This window comes from Serinus canaria, chromosome 1A (genome assembly GCF_022539315.1).
Source record: "Serinus canaria isolate serCan28SL12 chromosome 1A, serCan2020, whole genome shotgun sequence".
NCBI classification, from domain to species: Eukaryota; Metazoa; Chordata; class Aves; order Passeriformes; family Fringillidae; genus Serinus; species Serinus canaria.
The window spans coordinates 55975768-55992072 of NC_066314.1; the positions used below are offsets into that span (position 1 = coordinate 55975768).

At 40.0% G+C, this 16305-nt stretch overlaps 1 protein-coding gene across 13 annotated transcripts in view; it reads left to right on the forward strand.

Moving 5' to 3' along the window:
- ABCC9 (ATP binding cassette subfamily C member 9) overlaps positions 1-16305 on the forward strand; it is a 72398-nt gene that overhangs the window by 45653 nt on the left and 10440 nt on the right. For all 13 annotated transcript variants that reach the window (XM_030237966.2, XM_018918571.3, XM_018918578.3 and 10 more), the window contains 12 exons: positions 28-112; positions 600-680; positions 1600-1737; positions 2316-2441; positions 3390-3486; positions 4413-4660; positions 5542-5690; positions 6454-6523; positions 7340-7497; positions 9579-9671; positions 12301-12403; positions 14624-14725. In XM_030237966.2, the coding sequence (XP_030093826.1) occupies positions 28-112; positions 600-680; positions 1600-1737; positions 2316-2441; positions 3390-3486; positions 4413-4660; positions 5542-5690; positions 6454-6523; positions 7340-7497; positions 9579-9671; positions 12301-12403; positions 14624-14725 (1450 nt within the window). The remainder of the gene's footprint in view (positions 1-27; positions 113-599; positions 681-1599; positions 1738-2315; positions 2442-3389; positions 3487-4412; positions 4661-5541; positions 5691-6453; positions 6524-7339; positions 7498-9578; positions 9672-12300; positions 12404-14623; positions 14726-16305) is intronic.

Consider the following 16305-nt stretch of genomic DNA (forward strand, 5'->3'; position numbering starts at 1 on the left):
ATTGCAATGACCACGTTGTTTTTCCAGGTACAAGGCTGTTACAGATGCCTGTTCTCTGCAGCCTGATATTGACTTACTGCCATTTGGTGACCAGACAGAAATTGGAGAAAGGGTAAATAATGTGAATGCTCTAATGTCTGTTTGGCCTTTGTATTAAGACACTCCCTTATGTCACTCAGACAGTTCTAGTCTGTAATTGGGCTGCCAGACTGGTAAATAATTGTGATTCACCTAGGGTTACTACCCAAAAAAGTTGAAACCTTTTCTGCTTCTTCAGCTATTTCTCAAATGGGATTTCTTGACCAAAGTCTCCCATATTTTGCTTGCAGAATTTGATGCTGGTATTGGTTACATTTTCAAGCTAAATAGCCTACTGTGCTCAGAGCAGCTCTTCATAATTTATACTTACCCATGAGTAATAACTTTTCTTCTGATATATAATTATATGAGGACTATGCTTGTTTATAAATAGAATTAGCATTTTAATGAAATTTTTTATTTACTATAAACCCTATAATTGTAAAAAAAAATCACATTTCCAAAGGCCTGTCATAATGTTTATTCAAAGATGCCTATTTCTGATCCATTTGAATCTTTAGGGGATTAATTTAAGTGGAGGCCAACGACAGAGAATCTGTGTAGCTCGAGCACTCTACCAGAACACCAACATTGTCTTCTTGGTAAGATTTTTCCTTTTCACATGGAGCGTGCAAAGTTAGTAATAAAACTGTAATTCCATATATTTAGTTTATATTTAGAAGACCTATGGGGACTTGTATTTAACTCCAAAATAAAATTATAGAGAGGCAGCATCAAAACATCCTGTGAGACTGATGAAGGTGAGAATTCCTGCACAGATTTACACTGGAAGAGTGGAACAGATTGTCTTAACTTCTTGCTCTCAATGGTGACCTACTATCAGCACAGACCCACAGAAATCAGCAGGATTTCTGATAAGGAGCTATAATGAACAGTCTGAGGGCTCAGCACTCTCCTGCAGAGTGCTGTGGAGTTGGACAGCCTTTTCCTTCTCTGATATTACTTCAAGGCATATTAGGCATTTCAGGGGGTTCATGAAGGGGCTGTTTGAGCCTTTTCAAAACTGAGAGACTTCTTGAAGAAAAAGTGTTTACGTATTGATATCCTTATCTGAATGTTGCCTTATTTCCAGCCACACTCACTCACAGTAAAGACCAAGCAAGTCTGTAGTTTAGTTTGGAGGAAATGAGAAAAGTTGCTAACTCTGCTTTAATTTTTCTGTGCCAGTTTCACATCAAAATTGGGCCCAAATTTGGCTTTGGATCCTGGCATTTTCAAATTTGGATGGGGAATTTCAGTTCTGGTGTTCCTGCACTCTGTCAGTGAGGCACCAGCACTACACACAGCCAGACACAAGAAATGAAACTCAGTCCATTGCTGTGAACTGAAGAGCAGTGGATTCCAGCTCACTGGAGCACAGCTCTCTGGCTGGCTCCTAGTCACTAGAGAGAGATGAAACATCAGTAAAGACAGATGCTTCCTATTTTAAAAATACTATTTTAGGAATAAACCTCACTTCTGTATCCTGTTCTAAGATTTTTCAATTTGATATGGTTGCAGGATGACCCATTCTCTGCACTGGACATTCACTTAAGTGATCACTTAATGCAGGAAGGGATTTTGAAGTTTCTGCAAGAAGACAAGAGGACTCTTGTTCTGGTGACACATAAATTACAATATCTGCCACATGCTGACTGGGTAAGAGAAGAGGTACCAGGGGAAAATTTGCTAAGGATGATTGCCAGAAGCAGCCATCAGGATGCTATTGAAAAATTGAAAAATTCCTAGAAGAGTTGAAATTTTATTCAGAGGCTTGCTACTCCAAGCAGTCTTGGCAATTCCTGAAGTTAACACCATAACATTTAATGGGATTATTGCTTTTCTCTGCAGTACAGTCCCTACTTAATTCCATATGCCATGTGGCTAACTGCCACTTTAACTAACACAGATTTTATAGCAGAAGAACTATTTTATTTTGACATTATTTAAGTACAGGTTTTTCTTTTCATTAAAAGGTCTGGAGAATTTTGTTTTAATTGCAACTGTCTGTCCCTTCTTTTCAATGCTTTTCACATGTGCAGGAAAGCAGGACTTATACAAGTTTCAGTTTATGAGCTGTGCCAGCAAGCTTAAGAAGTTATTAATAAAATATTCAATAAAATAAAGACAGAAATTTGCATAATGGTATTGTCACTAATGGTGAGACATGTCTTGTAGGATCCAGGTCAGTGATTATGGTATCTGTGTTGTTGAGTGCTGGGTGCTTTCTCCCTTAGATCATAGCAATGAAGGATGGAATGGTGCTTAGAGAAGGGACACTAAAGGACATCCAAAACAAGGATGTTGAGCTATATGAACACTGGAAAACTCTGATGAATCGCCAAGATCAAGAGTTGGAAAAGGTAAATAGAGCATTTAGGCAAGGATGACTTTTCTGCAAAGAAATATTTATCATTCAATTTCAAAGAAACCCAAACCACGTCTGAAGCACTTTTTCAACTTGACTTTAGGGCAAAACCACATGACCTGTAAGGAGTTTTAGGGGCTGAAATAGATTGTCCAGGAAGTGTATGTTATATCCATCATGGATGGTTTGTAAGCACATCTTAGCCAAGAAACCCTTGGAAATGTGGTGCATAACTGATCCTTTGGTGGGGCAAGGGTTGGACCCAGAAACTTCCTCTTATGCTTTTATTCTGTTATTGCCATGAACATTTAGGATTCTTTAAAGACAATGTTTTTTACCATTCCAGAAGATAGGGAATGAAAGAATGGCAGAGAGAGGGAAAGAAGTGGGCAAAGCTGAATTCTCTGAAATTTAAATTGAAAAATACTGTTTTTTTTCATTCTGTAAGTTAAATGATCCATATAAAGTTGTGGAGAGATGATAGCTACGAAAAAGTACTAAACTCAGCTAATCTGAGTCCCTGAACTTGCAAGGCCACAGTGGCCTTGAGTATAGCTGTAATCTGATAACAAGATGATGTAGCTGAGAGCAGAGCATGAGAAAAGAGAGATGTAAGTTGTAAAGAATGAGGAAGTAAGAATAACTAATAGACTGCTTAGCTTACAGAATATGCATGAACTTATTACGTGTTGTGCTTAAATGTCTGATGCTCTAATCAATAAACAAAACTTGCTAATTCTCATATTGAGTGTCCCAACTTCCCTCACTGCGACATAAAGTCCCTTTGAGATTACTGCAAGTACTACTACAATTGTTGGAAGATTACTGCAAGTACAATTGTTGGACAGCTAAGCTTTCAAATTAATAAATGATCTCTCAAATGAATAAAATCTATTATTAATAAATAATAATAATAATAATAATGATAACCTAATTATTTCAGGATATGGAAGCTGACCAGACGACTCTTGAGAGAAAAACCCTTAGAAGGGCCATGTACCCCAGAGAATCCAAGTCACAACTGGAAGATGAAGACGAAGGTTTGTTTTACAGTTTCACTTTATTTAATACCATTTTTCATTGCCTTTCCACTTTAATAGCTGGCAGTTCTTAGCAACAAAGTGTAACTCTGTTGATGACACTTGATAATAATAGTGGAAAGTCCAACATTTTGACCTGTTTACAACAGGACTTGTTCAAGGGATTCTCCATATATTTCCCTAAGCATCATGCAGAGATAAGGATGTATCAAAACAAGTTAATGTCTTTGCTAACTCACAGTGCCTGGAGTTATTGAGGGATGAGATAGAAATACAACAACATTAATAATTGTAAAGAAAAAAAAATGAGGGAGCTGTTGAGAGCGTATGAACATTTCCTTTCCTTGGGGAAATTTCCCTTCTGTAGGGCTGTGATCTTATTATCTGGGATAAAACAAATTAAATTTCATGTTTATACACCTCTGAAATATATGTTTTCCATAGCAGAAGTCTTCCACCATTTGTGTTTCAATGCATGTGATCAATTATCATTTTAGTACTATTGACTGAAGGGAAAATTGAACTTTTTCATGCAAGCAGATGATGAAGAGTCTGGATGGCAAGGTTTGGAGGGTTTTCTAAAATCTTCCAAATTGCTCTTCTGACTGTATAATAAAAGCTGATGATCAGGTTGGGAAAGGCCTGGTCTCTGCTCTAAATAATAAGTACTGAAGACTTGGTTTATAGAAACTTTTTCTTAACAAAACTGACAAGTCAAAGACTGGCAAACTATAAAATAGCTAAAGAGCACAGGGGAAGTCTTATGAAAATATATCTGAAGTGTTTGCTGTTCTTAAATGAAAAATTGAATTTTGATTTTAAAATTTAAATTCAAAGCAGAAGAGAAAAAAGCCCAACAAATCCAATAAAACAAGGTATAGTTATTATTGAATCCATGCTAACTTGATCAAATGTCTGAGTCACAGAGGAGGAAGAGGAAGAAGATGAAGATGATAACATGTCAACTGTCTTGAGGCTCAGGACAAAGATGCCATGGAAAACCTGTTGGAGATATCTAACCTCTGGAGGATTTTTCTTGCTCTTTCTGATGATTTTCTCCAAGCTGTTGAAACACTCAGTTATTGTGGCCATAGATTACTGGCTTGCTACGTGGACATCCATGGACAATACAAACGAAGCCAGGAGTGCTGATGAGGATAAGAGCACAGAGAAGGTGAGCCAGATATTGGAGCCTTACAGGGAAAGAAATGAAAAAGAACATGTTCTAAAGTAATTTTTTGCTGTTCATCTAGAAGCCAGCTGAATTGAAATGACAGGTAGATTATTATATAGGATAAATGGATTCTTGATGTTAAAATAAGGCAATTCAAATTTTATAAATATTTTTGACCATTCAGAACAGAAACAGAAGAATATTTGAGGGTAGAAAAATAATTGACCTTTCAAAGTAAGGAGCCTTATACTAAACTTTTCCATCTGGATTTTACAACTGGTCTTCTAAGTCAATGACCCCACTTTCCTAAGTACTGCCTGTCAAGTAGTGTCCTGCCAGAAAATAAAATAATGGAAGTCTTCAATTGTTCTGCTTAAGTACAATCTGCTTATAGCTGTAAATTTGACTCAAGTACAATATCTCATGGAATCCACTTACTAGACTTTCAGAGGGCTTAAATGTGCTATAACCCTGGCAGGTCAGTTTAGGATTTGCTCTGTGAATTTCATAATGCTTGAACTTACTAAAGTGGAACTTTCCAACACCTCTCAAATGCCTTAATTCTTGAGAGGTTCTACTTGGTTTCCCTAAGTTTTTTGGCTAACAATTCTTTCTTTTTGTTCACATAATCAGTCTTCACATTTCAGGGTCTTGAGGGGTAGAATAGAGTGAGGGATCTTAGACCTGCCAGAACTTCTAATTATGTGGACATAATGAATTGCAGTTTCATCACTGCAGTTCCATCATATTTCTTTTATTTCCCAAAGATGATATATAATTATGTAATACAAGAGATATAATATAGTACCTTGGGAACTTCTTAGCAGAAAGGAAAAGTGGGGTGTTTATTTCTAGGATTGATATATTTGTCATTCCATTAGACTTATCATGTAGCTGTCTTCAGCATCCTCTCCGGAGCTGGGATTGTCCTTTGCCTCATCACATCCCTGACTGTGGAGTGGATGGGCCTTACAGCAGCCAAGAACCTGCACCACAATCTCCTCAACAAGATCATCCTCGGACCAATCAGGTACAGCAAAAATGATGTCCCTGGAAAACTACATGATCAAAACATGTCCTCTTTGTAGCTGCAAGGGTACTCCTAGGAAAAGTTCTTGAATTTGACCTTCAAGGCCTCAAACAGGGAAAATAATTAGTGAGATAACCATGGGGGGAAAACATTCCATGAGAGAACATGTGAAATTTTGCCCCTGCTTTTTATCTGGCTGAAATGTTTCAGAAAGCTGGCACCCCTTCAGGCCTGGGGGCTCAAGGACATCTCTGAGGGCGGTTCAGGCTCCAGAGCACCTAGCTCCAGCTCTGAGCAATGGCCATGGTGTCAAACCATGTGGGCACCAAGGCTACTTCTGTGCTCAATACCCAGGGTTTCACAGGCAGCAGAATGGCCAAAGGATGACTGAATAATAAATAAATTTATCACAGTGTTTCCATGAAACATCTGGGGTTAGTGCCCATTAGAAGGAGGTTGAGCAGCAGCCAAGAACAGGCTGTGATCTTTGGAAGGGATCTTAAATCCTGATGGAGCAAGAAGGAAAGATCAGGACATAAGACAGCAGGTTTGTGGAAGAGGAGACAAATTTTCTCAGGGGAAAGTGCCAAAAGAAGCATTTAGACAGTCAAGATGCAGATAAGATGATCTGGTATGTTATTGATATTTATTGCTTGGTTTTAGACAATGGCTGTACACATCTCTGTGTTCTGTCTGACTGGACTTTAAATCCAAACCCGGAATTCCTCTACAGGTTACTTTTTGGTTTTAATTTGTCCAACAGGTTCTTTGACATGACTCCGCTGGGGCTAATTCTGAATCGCTTCTCTGCTGATACAAATATCATTGATCAGGTAGATGTAGCAATATATTCTGTTCTATTATCCTGACTCTGCAAATTTTCATGTAGATCTGAATAAGATGATGTGCTAAAATATTCAGTAGAGAAAGGCATAGCAAAACCAGGCTCTGGAAATGATAATAGGGACACTCAAAAAACACACATTTGTAGTAATGAGGGCAAGTAACCTTTAAAATAAACATAATGGGAGGTGGTGGCTCTTAATTTCTTCATATGAAGAGTGGTTGATTCTGTTGGAAGATCTGGATTAAGAAAACATCAGATTTTGGACTTGAAACAGAAAACACAGTAGATTATAACAACTTTGGATATATGGGAGTAGGTGTGACAAATAAATGTTCCACCATGGCTGGCAGAACTTTTGGATTTAGAGCATTCAGGGAGAGGAACAGCTTTCACTATGACTGTGCATTAAAATTTTTGGATGAACAATAATCCTGAATGTAAGGTTGATGGGAATATGGAATAAAAAATTATGACACTCTGAGACAGAGTATTCTACTTGCCTAAATATCTGGCATATCAAGAACAATTTTCTCTTCCTTGCCTGATATATAAATGAGGTGGAAATGGCTCCTATTTCCCCATGATCTTTGAAACTCTGACCTTTAGAAAAACAAAAATCTACTGACTAATTTTTTAACTCCTGTACATTTGGCTAAGAGACCCACAGAAATAGAAAGACTCCTGATATTAGGAGAATATCAAGGAGTACCTAGTGGTATTAATTCACTTTTCTGATAGGAAAAGGTGTATAGTGGTGCTACCAGGGATTTTTTCTTCATGGATGTTTTTCATTTCCCTCTAGCACATCCCTCCCACACTGGAGTCTCTGACCAGATCCACCTTGCTGTGCCTGTCAGCCATTGGCATGATCTCCTATGCCACTCCATGGTTCCTTGTGGCCCTTGTGCCCCTGGGCATAGCATTTTATTTCATCCAGAAATACTTCAGGGTTGCTTCCAAGTACGTATTAACAGACCATCCTGAAAGTTTCATCCATGAAATATTGTACATAAGAACTGTCATGGAATGTGAGGTTGTAGGCACTAAAAAAGGGGGAAATGGCTATGGCATCCTGCTTTTGATCCTGAGGCATGAGTTTGAGACATGCACTGGGGAATATTTCCAACTGACTTGGCTATAAATGGGGTATTGGGGAAATAACACCAACTGAATGCGTTTTTTTGGCTCTAGAGTGAGATGAACATGAAGTTTGTTAATCAGCTGAGCTTGCACCTGGTCAAAACTCCTCCTTGACATTTGAGTATTAGTAGAGAATAGAAAATAATTCCCTGGATTAACATCAATCATGTCTTTTCCTTCATTTTGGGGAAAAAAGCTCCACAGAAAGTCATTTCCACTCTAGAGTGTTCCATATTCAGGATGGCCTGGCCAGGTGTAAAGGCTCCAGTTTTTTCTGCAAAATGACAGTCATGCTTCTGATGCTAAATTTATTCTATAATGTCATAAAACATCTTCAGGAAGCCATTTGAAGTTTTTTCTTAAATTCAATCCCTTAGTCTTTTGTTATCAGCCAGAATCTTCCAAGATTTATTTAGAAGAAAACTCTGTAATCAGAATTCACAAAGCAGAAATGTTTAAATCTGAAATAAGTTACTTATCTTCTCTGAGATTTTTCAGAAACCTTGTTCTTGCCCACCAAATCTCCAAAATGAAGCTGTATGTGCAGTACACCAGATCTCAAGGTGGCTGACAAATCAGGAGACCTGGTTTTCACTCTCAAGCTATTCTGTTAAATTAAACTCTTTTAAATCACTTGAAATGTGACTTGTATTCTTTTGATGGACAATAGAAATGAAAACATCCAATTTATTTCCCTAAAAATTAGTCTTTGGAAATGTAGGATGAAGGAATAGCTTCATCCAGTATTTGTAACTCACTTGCATGAAGTCCTCTGCAGGCATATAAGCCTCACTAATTTTTAGAAATGCAAATATTTACAGTATTTCTTGCAGCACTTTGACTCTTTGTTGTATTTTCCATTACATCTTTCAAAAACTTCTGTATATTTTCCATCATAAATTTGAAAGATATTTATCATCAAAACATCAGCAGCAAATTCAGTTCTGCACACTGCAGCATTCAGCAAAATCGAGCAGTTGTTTCTCCTAACCTATCTAATACAGTGGGCAAAATTTGTAGGATTTTGATAACAAATTTTAATCTCTAATGAGCTGGACTTTCTTCTGTTTGTACAACTGGCTACTATGCCAATGGCAGAGTGTTACAGAAAGATGTTATTTTTTTCTGTGGTTTGGAAAATGTTCCAAACAGATGTTCCACACAGTCTTTTAAAAGACTGGAACGTTTTTGACTTAAATATTGATGCTCCATGCGGGTCTTGGAAGTGCCATTACTGAGTAATTAGGGAAATTTATCACTCATATTATTTCTCTGTCAGTGCTGTCTCTGCTACAACCAATATTAGCACAAAAGTAAGATCTGCTATCATTTGAAATATTTTGCTTTCAGCATGTTGTGGTACTTCCAGATATGGAAAATGAGGCCAGGTTTATGTGGAATACAACTTTTTTTGTTAGGCCAGCTGTTGTCATAAAATATCTAAACTTCCTGATACACAGACCCTATTATATACCTGACATAAGAGTCACAAATAACATGCTATAAAGTTTCAAATTAATGGGTTTGAATTTAATTTAATTTTATTAATATATCAGAATCTGTGAGAATAAAACGTGGAGGATCTGTCTAAAATGGATAGCAGGTTTTTATCCAGGAGAGACATGATAATGTCATTATCCCTGGGGGGCAAATAGAAGCCTAAAGTGACCAAAAGCAGATGGAGAGGGCAGCAGGGAGATGATTCAAAGGTTTCTGTGGCAAAAAAAAAGGAATGTTATATTCCCATGCCAGTGTCTTTCTGTACTATAGAAATTTTGTGTGATCCTGAAAAGAATATGTGCAGTACATAAAATGTCTGTTCTTGTCTTCTGAGCAGCAAAATTTCTACAGACAGAAATATTTTCATTGTAATGGGCATCTGTTGTTTTTTGTACTCCCAGGGACCTCCAGGAACTTGATGACAGCACCCAGCTCCCTCTGCTGTGTCACTTCTCTGAGACAGCTGAAGGCCTTACCACCATCAGAGCATTCGGGTAAAATTTATAAAACAAATTATTAGAGGGAGGCCTGAGGGTCAGACCAGCTTGTTCAGCTTCCTTGGAGCATATCTGAGGGCAAACTGTTGAAGAACTTTATTAAGCTATTTAGAAAAAAGAGAATAGATATTTTTTCCTATTGCTTTGCCTCTTAAACATTTTGCATCTTTTCAGTAACACATGTATTGGTGTTCCACTGAATTAAAGATAATTACATTTTTAGGATATGACATTTAAATTTTTAATGAGTCTATTTTAACCATGCCTTTAACTTGAACAGCAGGAAGCTCTATTTTGCCAAGCAGGCAGAGGCACTGTCCCTTCAAACCCCCTGCTATATCCAAGTGTCCCTGAATCAGTTCTGTGTTTAACCCACTACCCAAGCAAGGAGACATCATTATGGCACTCTCCAACTGAAAGGCTGTGTGCAACTTGAGAGAGTTTCCAAGAAAAAACTGCAGCAGAACAGAACTTGATTTTAATGTTGTAAAACCTCCCTTTGTTAATCAAAACTGAGAAATCAATTCCGTAAGATCCAGAGAGTTTTGCCAGCTTTCCACGCATACATTTTCTCTCTATTACCTGAAATATAGGCCATACTCTCCTATGTTCACTCCATTATGGCGATGACTGTCAAAGTGCCAGCTTGAGGTTTTTTCCCAGTAAGTGCACCTTGCACCTATTCCGCACTATGCAGAATTGCAAACCAGAGCAGATCCCACTAAAATGACATTTCCACACCTATTTGATCAGCTTAAGGCTGTTTCCTCACATGAAGCTGGACTTTAGGACAGCTATTAGCACAGAGTGTTGCAGTGAGGCCTGTGGAAGAACAAGTAAAAACACTGTTGTGTTGTAGAGGCGTGAGCCAGTGGTCAATAGGAAATGCTTTAACTAGCTTTACCAAGAGAATGATGTGTTGATACAGAAGGCACCATTAGGGCCTGATGCTGATGCACACTGAGTACTTCTCAAGAGGTTCAGAGTGCCCTTTCATCACCTGAGGAAGGTTATGAACCTGAGGTTATCTCCTGAGGAAGATGAAGGAGCTTAGCACTTTCTGAGAGGTTCAACTCTTTTTTGCCTCACAAAAAGGTAATGTGGGCTTGGATGGCAGAGAGCAAAAGGCACCTGAGGGCACCACAACAATTGAGTTTTTCAGGATTTCTGGTGCTAATCGAAGCCATTTCATTTCTCTGCCTGTGCTCCACTGCCCACCAAACCTGAAGTCTCCTGCATTTTTTTGTCTGCAAGTTTCTATTTACTGCTGGTGCTGTTAGTCATTCTCTGCAGTTTGGGTTCAGTATGTTCCAGGATAAAACTGAGTGGCTCCTCACATAACTTACCACAAAGCAGTACAGTTGGATCAGAGAGCAATCTCAGTGACCTTTGCTGTTCGTCATCTGACAGGATAAAAGTCTGAAAGTGCCCAGAAGATGAGATGAATGTGGATGAAAACACAGATTGAGTGTGTCAGATTTTCCATTAGGAGAGCAGGAATTTTGCTGCCAGGAAAGAAGATGAGCAGGGTAGTCCTTATTCCTCCCTGCATCTCATCATTACTGTTACCAGTTCTTCTGGGCAGGTTGCTTGTCATGTTTACAAGCTGTGCAGAGGGAAATAAAATATCAGCAGGAAATAGCAGGGGAAAAAAAGGAAATTTCTGGAAGAACAGACATTAGAGATATTTTCACATCAGGGCCCTGAGACTTTGAAATGGAAGATAAAACAGACACTGAGCTGCTGACTGACGTTCAGCTGGTTTAATCAAGTGAGGGTATTCACCAGACAATAGAATATGATTTCAGACAAAATGGTTTCCATCTGACTGTGCAAGGCAACATGAATTTAATACACTAGCACCAACAGAGATTTCCCCCTGCCCTCCCAAAAGTACCTCAGCTCTTCAGCGCTCTGGCATCCTTGCACTGGTTTTCAAATGTGATGGGCATTGTGTGGGGGAGAGAGGAACAAGTGGCAGTGGAGGTAACACCACTCATTTTTCTAATTTAGAGGTGATCTATAGCTTTCCTTGATTGTACTTTCCCAGTTGTTTAGGCAAAGTGTGACTGGCTGAGAAAATAGCTGAGCTGAGTAGCTGAAAAGTTTGATTTACAGATCAGTCTATGTCCATGTTAGCTGAAACTTTAGGGATGTCACCCCTGTCAAAGAGCCCTGCAGCTGGCCATCTAACTTCTGAAATCAGACTTAAGCTGACAGGTGAGCCCTCTGCCCTTGCTAGTGGCCTGTGAGGAGAAGCTGAGGGACCACAGCAGCACTCACCTATGGGAGGAGTAGACTACAATCCACAGTTATAAAAGGTGGATCAGCTCTGGGAAACAAAACCTGTCCCAGCACCTTGGCATTATAATTTCTTTGACTGGACAATCTCTGGCCCAAACCCTAGCCCAACAGAATTGCTTGTCAAACAAATCCCGACTCCACGTGTTGCTCTTGCTATGAGGAGCTGTGGCAGCAGATTTGTGTTTTTAGGGAAGAGCTTTTAAGCCAAACTTCAACAAAAACTTTTGGGCTGGGGGGAGGGAAGGCAGAGCAGCGTAAATGCTTCACCCTTTTGTGTGTGAGTGCGTAATGTGTTGTAATGTAACAACTTTGGTCTCGGCAGGCATGAAGCCAGATTTAAACAACGTATGCTGGAGCTGACGGACACGAACAACATTGCCTACTTATTTCTGTCAGCTGCCAACAGATGGCTGGAGGTCAGGACGGTATGTTCAGTTTTGTCCCAGCCATGGTTTTGAAACCTTGGAAGCAAACAGAGACTTTGCCTGATGCAGAGAAGATAATAACGAGTATTAATCTCGTGAGGAGATTATACACACAGTTCCTTAAAATAGATCAGGATTGTTATGTTAAACCCAGAGGTTTTTTCAGCTTTCTTGGCCAGGAGTAAGAAAAGACAAGTCTGCTTCATCTTCTGCTGCTGTGCTGTCTAGCATCTGAAGGGAGTGCAAGAACAAACATTTACATAACTTCAAACAAGACTTTCTCTACTACTGTGCAGCATCCACAGACCTGCCACAGCAGGAACTGCTTTCAAGGCCGAACGTGGCTTTTCAGTGGCTTTATGAAATGTGCCATCCTTCTGCCAGATGTGTTTTAGGCACACTGATCTCCCAGGTCTTGAAGTATCTCTCCAGCAGCTTGGTTAAACCCACGACTGTAAACTAAACCCTTGCAGGGCCATACTCTTTGTGATTTTATTGTTTGATATCATGAAAGATAGCCGAACCAGACTCCAGAAAGGAAATTACTGCAGGGCACAACACAGCCACTGACGGTGACATAGGCTCCTGGGTTTTGTGGGGGCTCTCTGTGAGGGACGTTCCTGATCTACAAGGCAAGAAGAGGCAAGCAAAGTAGCTGTGATTCCCTTATTCATCTGAAACAGAAAGAGCAGTGAATAAACAGAGCAGTGACCTGATTCTGCTGGACATAAATAGCAACAGGCATGGTTAATCCTCACATCAAAGGCTGTATACTCACCTTCTTTTCCTGTTGGAGCAATGAAGTTATTCTCCATTTTTTATGATGCAAAGCTTTCCCTTGTGCTCGAAGCTTCCAGCTTCTTACAGCATCCAAGATCAGCTGAAATTGCTTCCAAATCTAAGACAGATAAATAATAGAGCAACAGCCAATCTTGGAAGAAGCCTGTTAATGTCTCACAGTCTTAGACTTGCGTACATGCAGAATGAATTTGGTCCAAGAATACACTTTTCTCATCAGAGCATTAGAAATAATGTGGTCTTGCCAAGGAATAGTTCATCTAGCTCTGCCTAATGGCACAGTGGTACTACAACAACCAAAAAGTTCATGGGATTTAATAGCAGATGTTAAGTCCTGTCCTAGCAGGTGGTGGAGACTCAAGACCATTATGCTCCATAGGTGTGAGTCACAGAATCTCAGAGTCACAGAATAATTTGGGCTGGGAGGGACCTTAATGCCCATCCAGTTCCAACCCCTGTCATGGGCAGGGACACCTTCCACTATGCCAGGTTTCTCAGTTCCTCATCCAGCCTGGATGAGGCAGCCACAGCCTCTCTGGTCAGCCTGTGCCAGGGCCTCACCACCCTCACAGGGAAGAATTTCTTCCTCAGCAAATCTAACTCCCCGCTCTGTCAGTTTGAATCCATTCTTCCCTAAAATTTGAGTCTGTATTCTGCTCATCATTTTTTAGACAGATGAACTAGGCAGTCCTCATTTCAAATCTCAGAAGGAAAGATTCCTGACACTGTATTAACAGACAGGAGGAGAAAAATGAATGGAAAATGTGATCCAAAGTAAATGTAATGCAAGAAGCAGTGGGAGAGTGGGAATACCAGCTATATCCCATTAATCAACACCTTGACTCCACAAGATGACATATGGCATATACTTCAAACCTGAGGTAAACATCAAGAAAATGGGTTCAAGTTCCTGCAAAGCTTCTGCCAATAAAACATTTGCATGATCTGTATAGATCCTACCAAAAGCCTTCCTGGGCTTTGTGAAGTCAGTGATACTTCCTTTTTTGAGGAGGCAGACCCGTAGGTGAGAAGACCTGAAGGAGAGTGGAGAGAGTGGAATTAATTTGTTTTAGTTGGGAGAATTAGGGGTGTCACTCTTATATCCTTCTCATTATTTTTTTTAAATATACTTATTAGAATTTTTGATCCCTGCTCTTTTTGGGATTGACACCATGGGATGCCCTAGCCCAAATGAATTTGCAGCAATTACTCACCTATTTCATTAGTGTTCAGCAAGTTGCTTTGAGTATTTCAGTTTGGGCATCAAAACCATGACCTCTTCCAGGGAAAAAAAAGAAACCATAATTAAGGGCTAGGTGTCATTATATAAATAATTCTTGGTAAAGCAGAACTGCTCCACAGGTAAAGAAATGTTCTGGTTGCTGCATTTTTTCCTTTTTGTCCCCCTTTCTCTCCTTCCAGGATTATCTGGGGGCTTGTATTGTCCTGACTGCTGCTGTCACTTCCATCACCGAAGGGCCACACTCGGGGTTCGTGGGGCTGGGTCTCCTGTATGCTCTGACGGTACGTGCCAAGGCCAAGTGTAAGAATTTCCAGCCCAACACATTAATTTTATAATATTTTTATGTGTACACTGTCATCTCCCAGCCTTCTTAATCTTGAAAAAAAAGAATCCTGCAAATAATGGACTCAAGCCAAAGTTGAGAGAGTTCAGGGCAACTTGGACTTGCTTCAGGTTTTATGAGCCAATTAAAAAAACACAACCATTCCCAGGCCCTGTGTGCTCCCAAGTGGAGCAGGAAAATTAAAAATGCGTAAGAGGACCGGCTGTGCACTCTGTTTTATACAACACAGTGCTGTTTCCACCTCTACATGGCAAAACCCACCAGGATCTGGTAATCTTATCCAAAGACCAAGTAAAATAATTGCTGAAGAAACAGAATTATCAGTTTTGCCCATGGAGGGAAATTACTCAGATGCCCAAGATTGTCCATGCAATTATGAATGGATTTGGGGACTGGGACACTCATGGGCATGTTTCATCATGCCAGCTAGGAGTAGGCATGCAGAGGAGATGGACTTAGGGATGACAAGGTTGCAGTGGTCCAGTAGCTGGTTCATTCTGCCGCTGCCATTAGCAGTGAGGAGTAGGAACAGTATTTTAAGGAACCTGGCTGCAAGAGAGGCTGAGTATTCATGAGCACAGAGTGAATGACAATCACCACCGAGAGTAGAAGTGTTTATGAATTAAGCACGAGAGTTGGGACAAAATATTACTGAATGAACCATGAAAGTGGGGACAAAGGAAGGATGATGATAGGGGCAGGAAGAACTTTTGAAACCATGACTGTCAATAGCAAAAATCTGTCTGCTTTGAAGCACTGCTGTGAGGAAGGGATAAAGGTGTGGGTCTAACCCTGAGATCTGGCTTTACATGTAAGTGCTGGTGAGCCCATGGCCACAACCAAAATTCTCAGCAGCTGCCTTAGGGAGACCTTAGATCCCCTCTGTGCTGCTGTTGCAACAGTGTGAGAATCTGTCAACAACTGAAAATCAGTCCCAGGGCTTCAGCTTCACTCTGAAAACATTCCTGGTAATGCTGCTTCATTAGCAGGGATCTGGAAGCGCCAGGATGTCTGCATCATCCTTGGCTTCTTTGTTTTTAGCCTGTGTTTGCAAACAGTTCATTGGTGTGAAATAGGCATGTGCTGAAGTCTGGCACAACAGTTGAAGAAGAGCTTTAGGCACCAAGTGATCACCTGTCCCTGATGAACTTTTGAAGGCAGCTGGATCATTACCTGTCTCGCCTGGCATAGCTTGGTTTTTTGTTTTTTTTTTTTTTAATAATTATTCTTTGCAGCTGAGAGAGGGCTGATATTTGGACCTAGATGAGAACAAACAGTTTGTACTGAGGTTGTGCTTACAGTGGATATCCTGAATTTATTCTCTCCTCTTTTATAAACACTGCCAGCTCCTTTGCACAACTGTGATGAAGCCTGAGGTCAAGGGCAGAGTTTTGGGTGCCAGGTTGTGTTATCAAATCTGCCAGATCTAGGATAGCTGCCTGCCATTGCAAGCAGCAGTTCCACAGTGTTTTGCTTATCTGCAAAATTTCCCATTTCTGTAACTTCCTAACTTAAAAG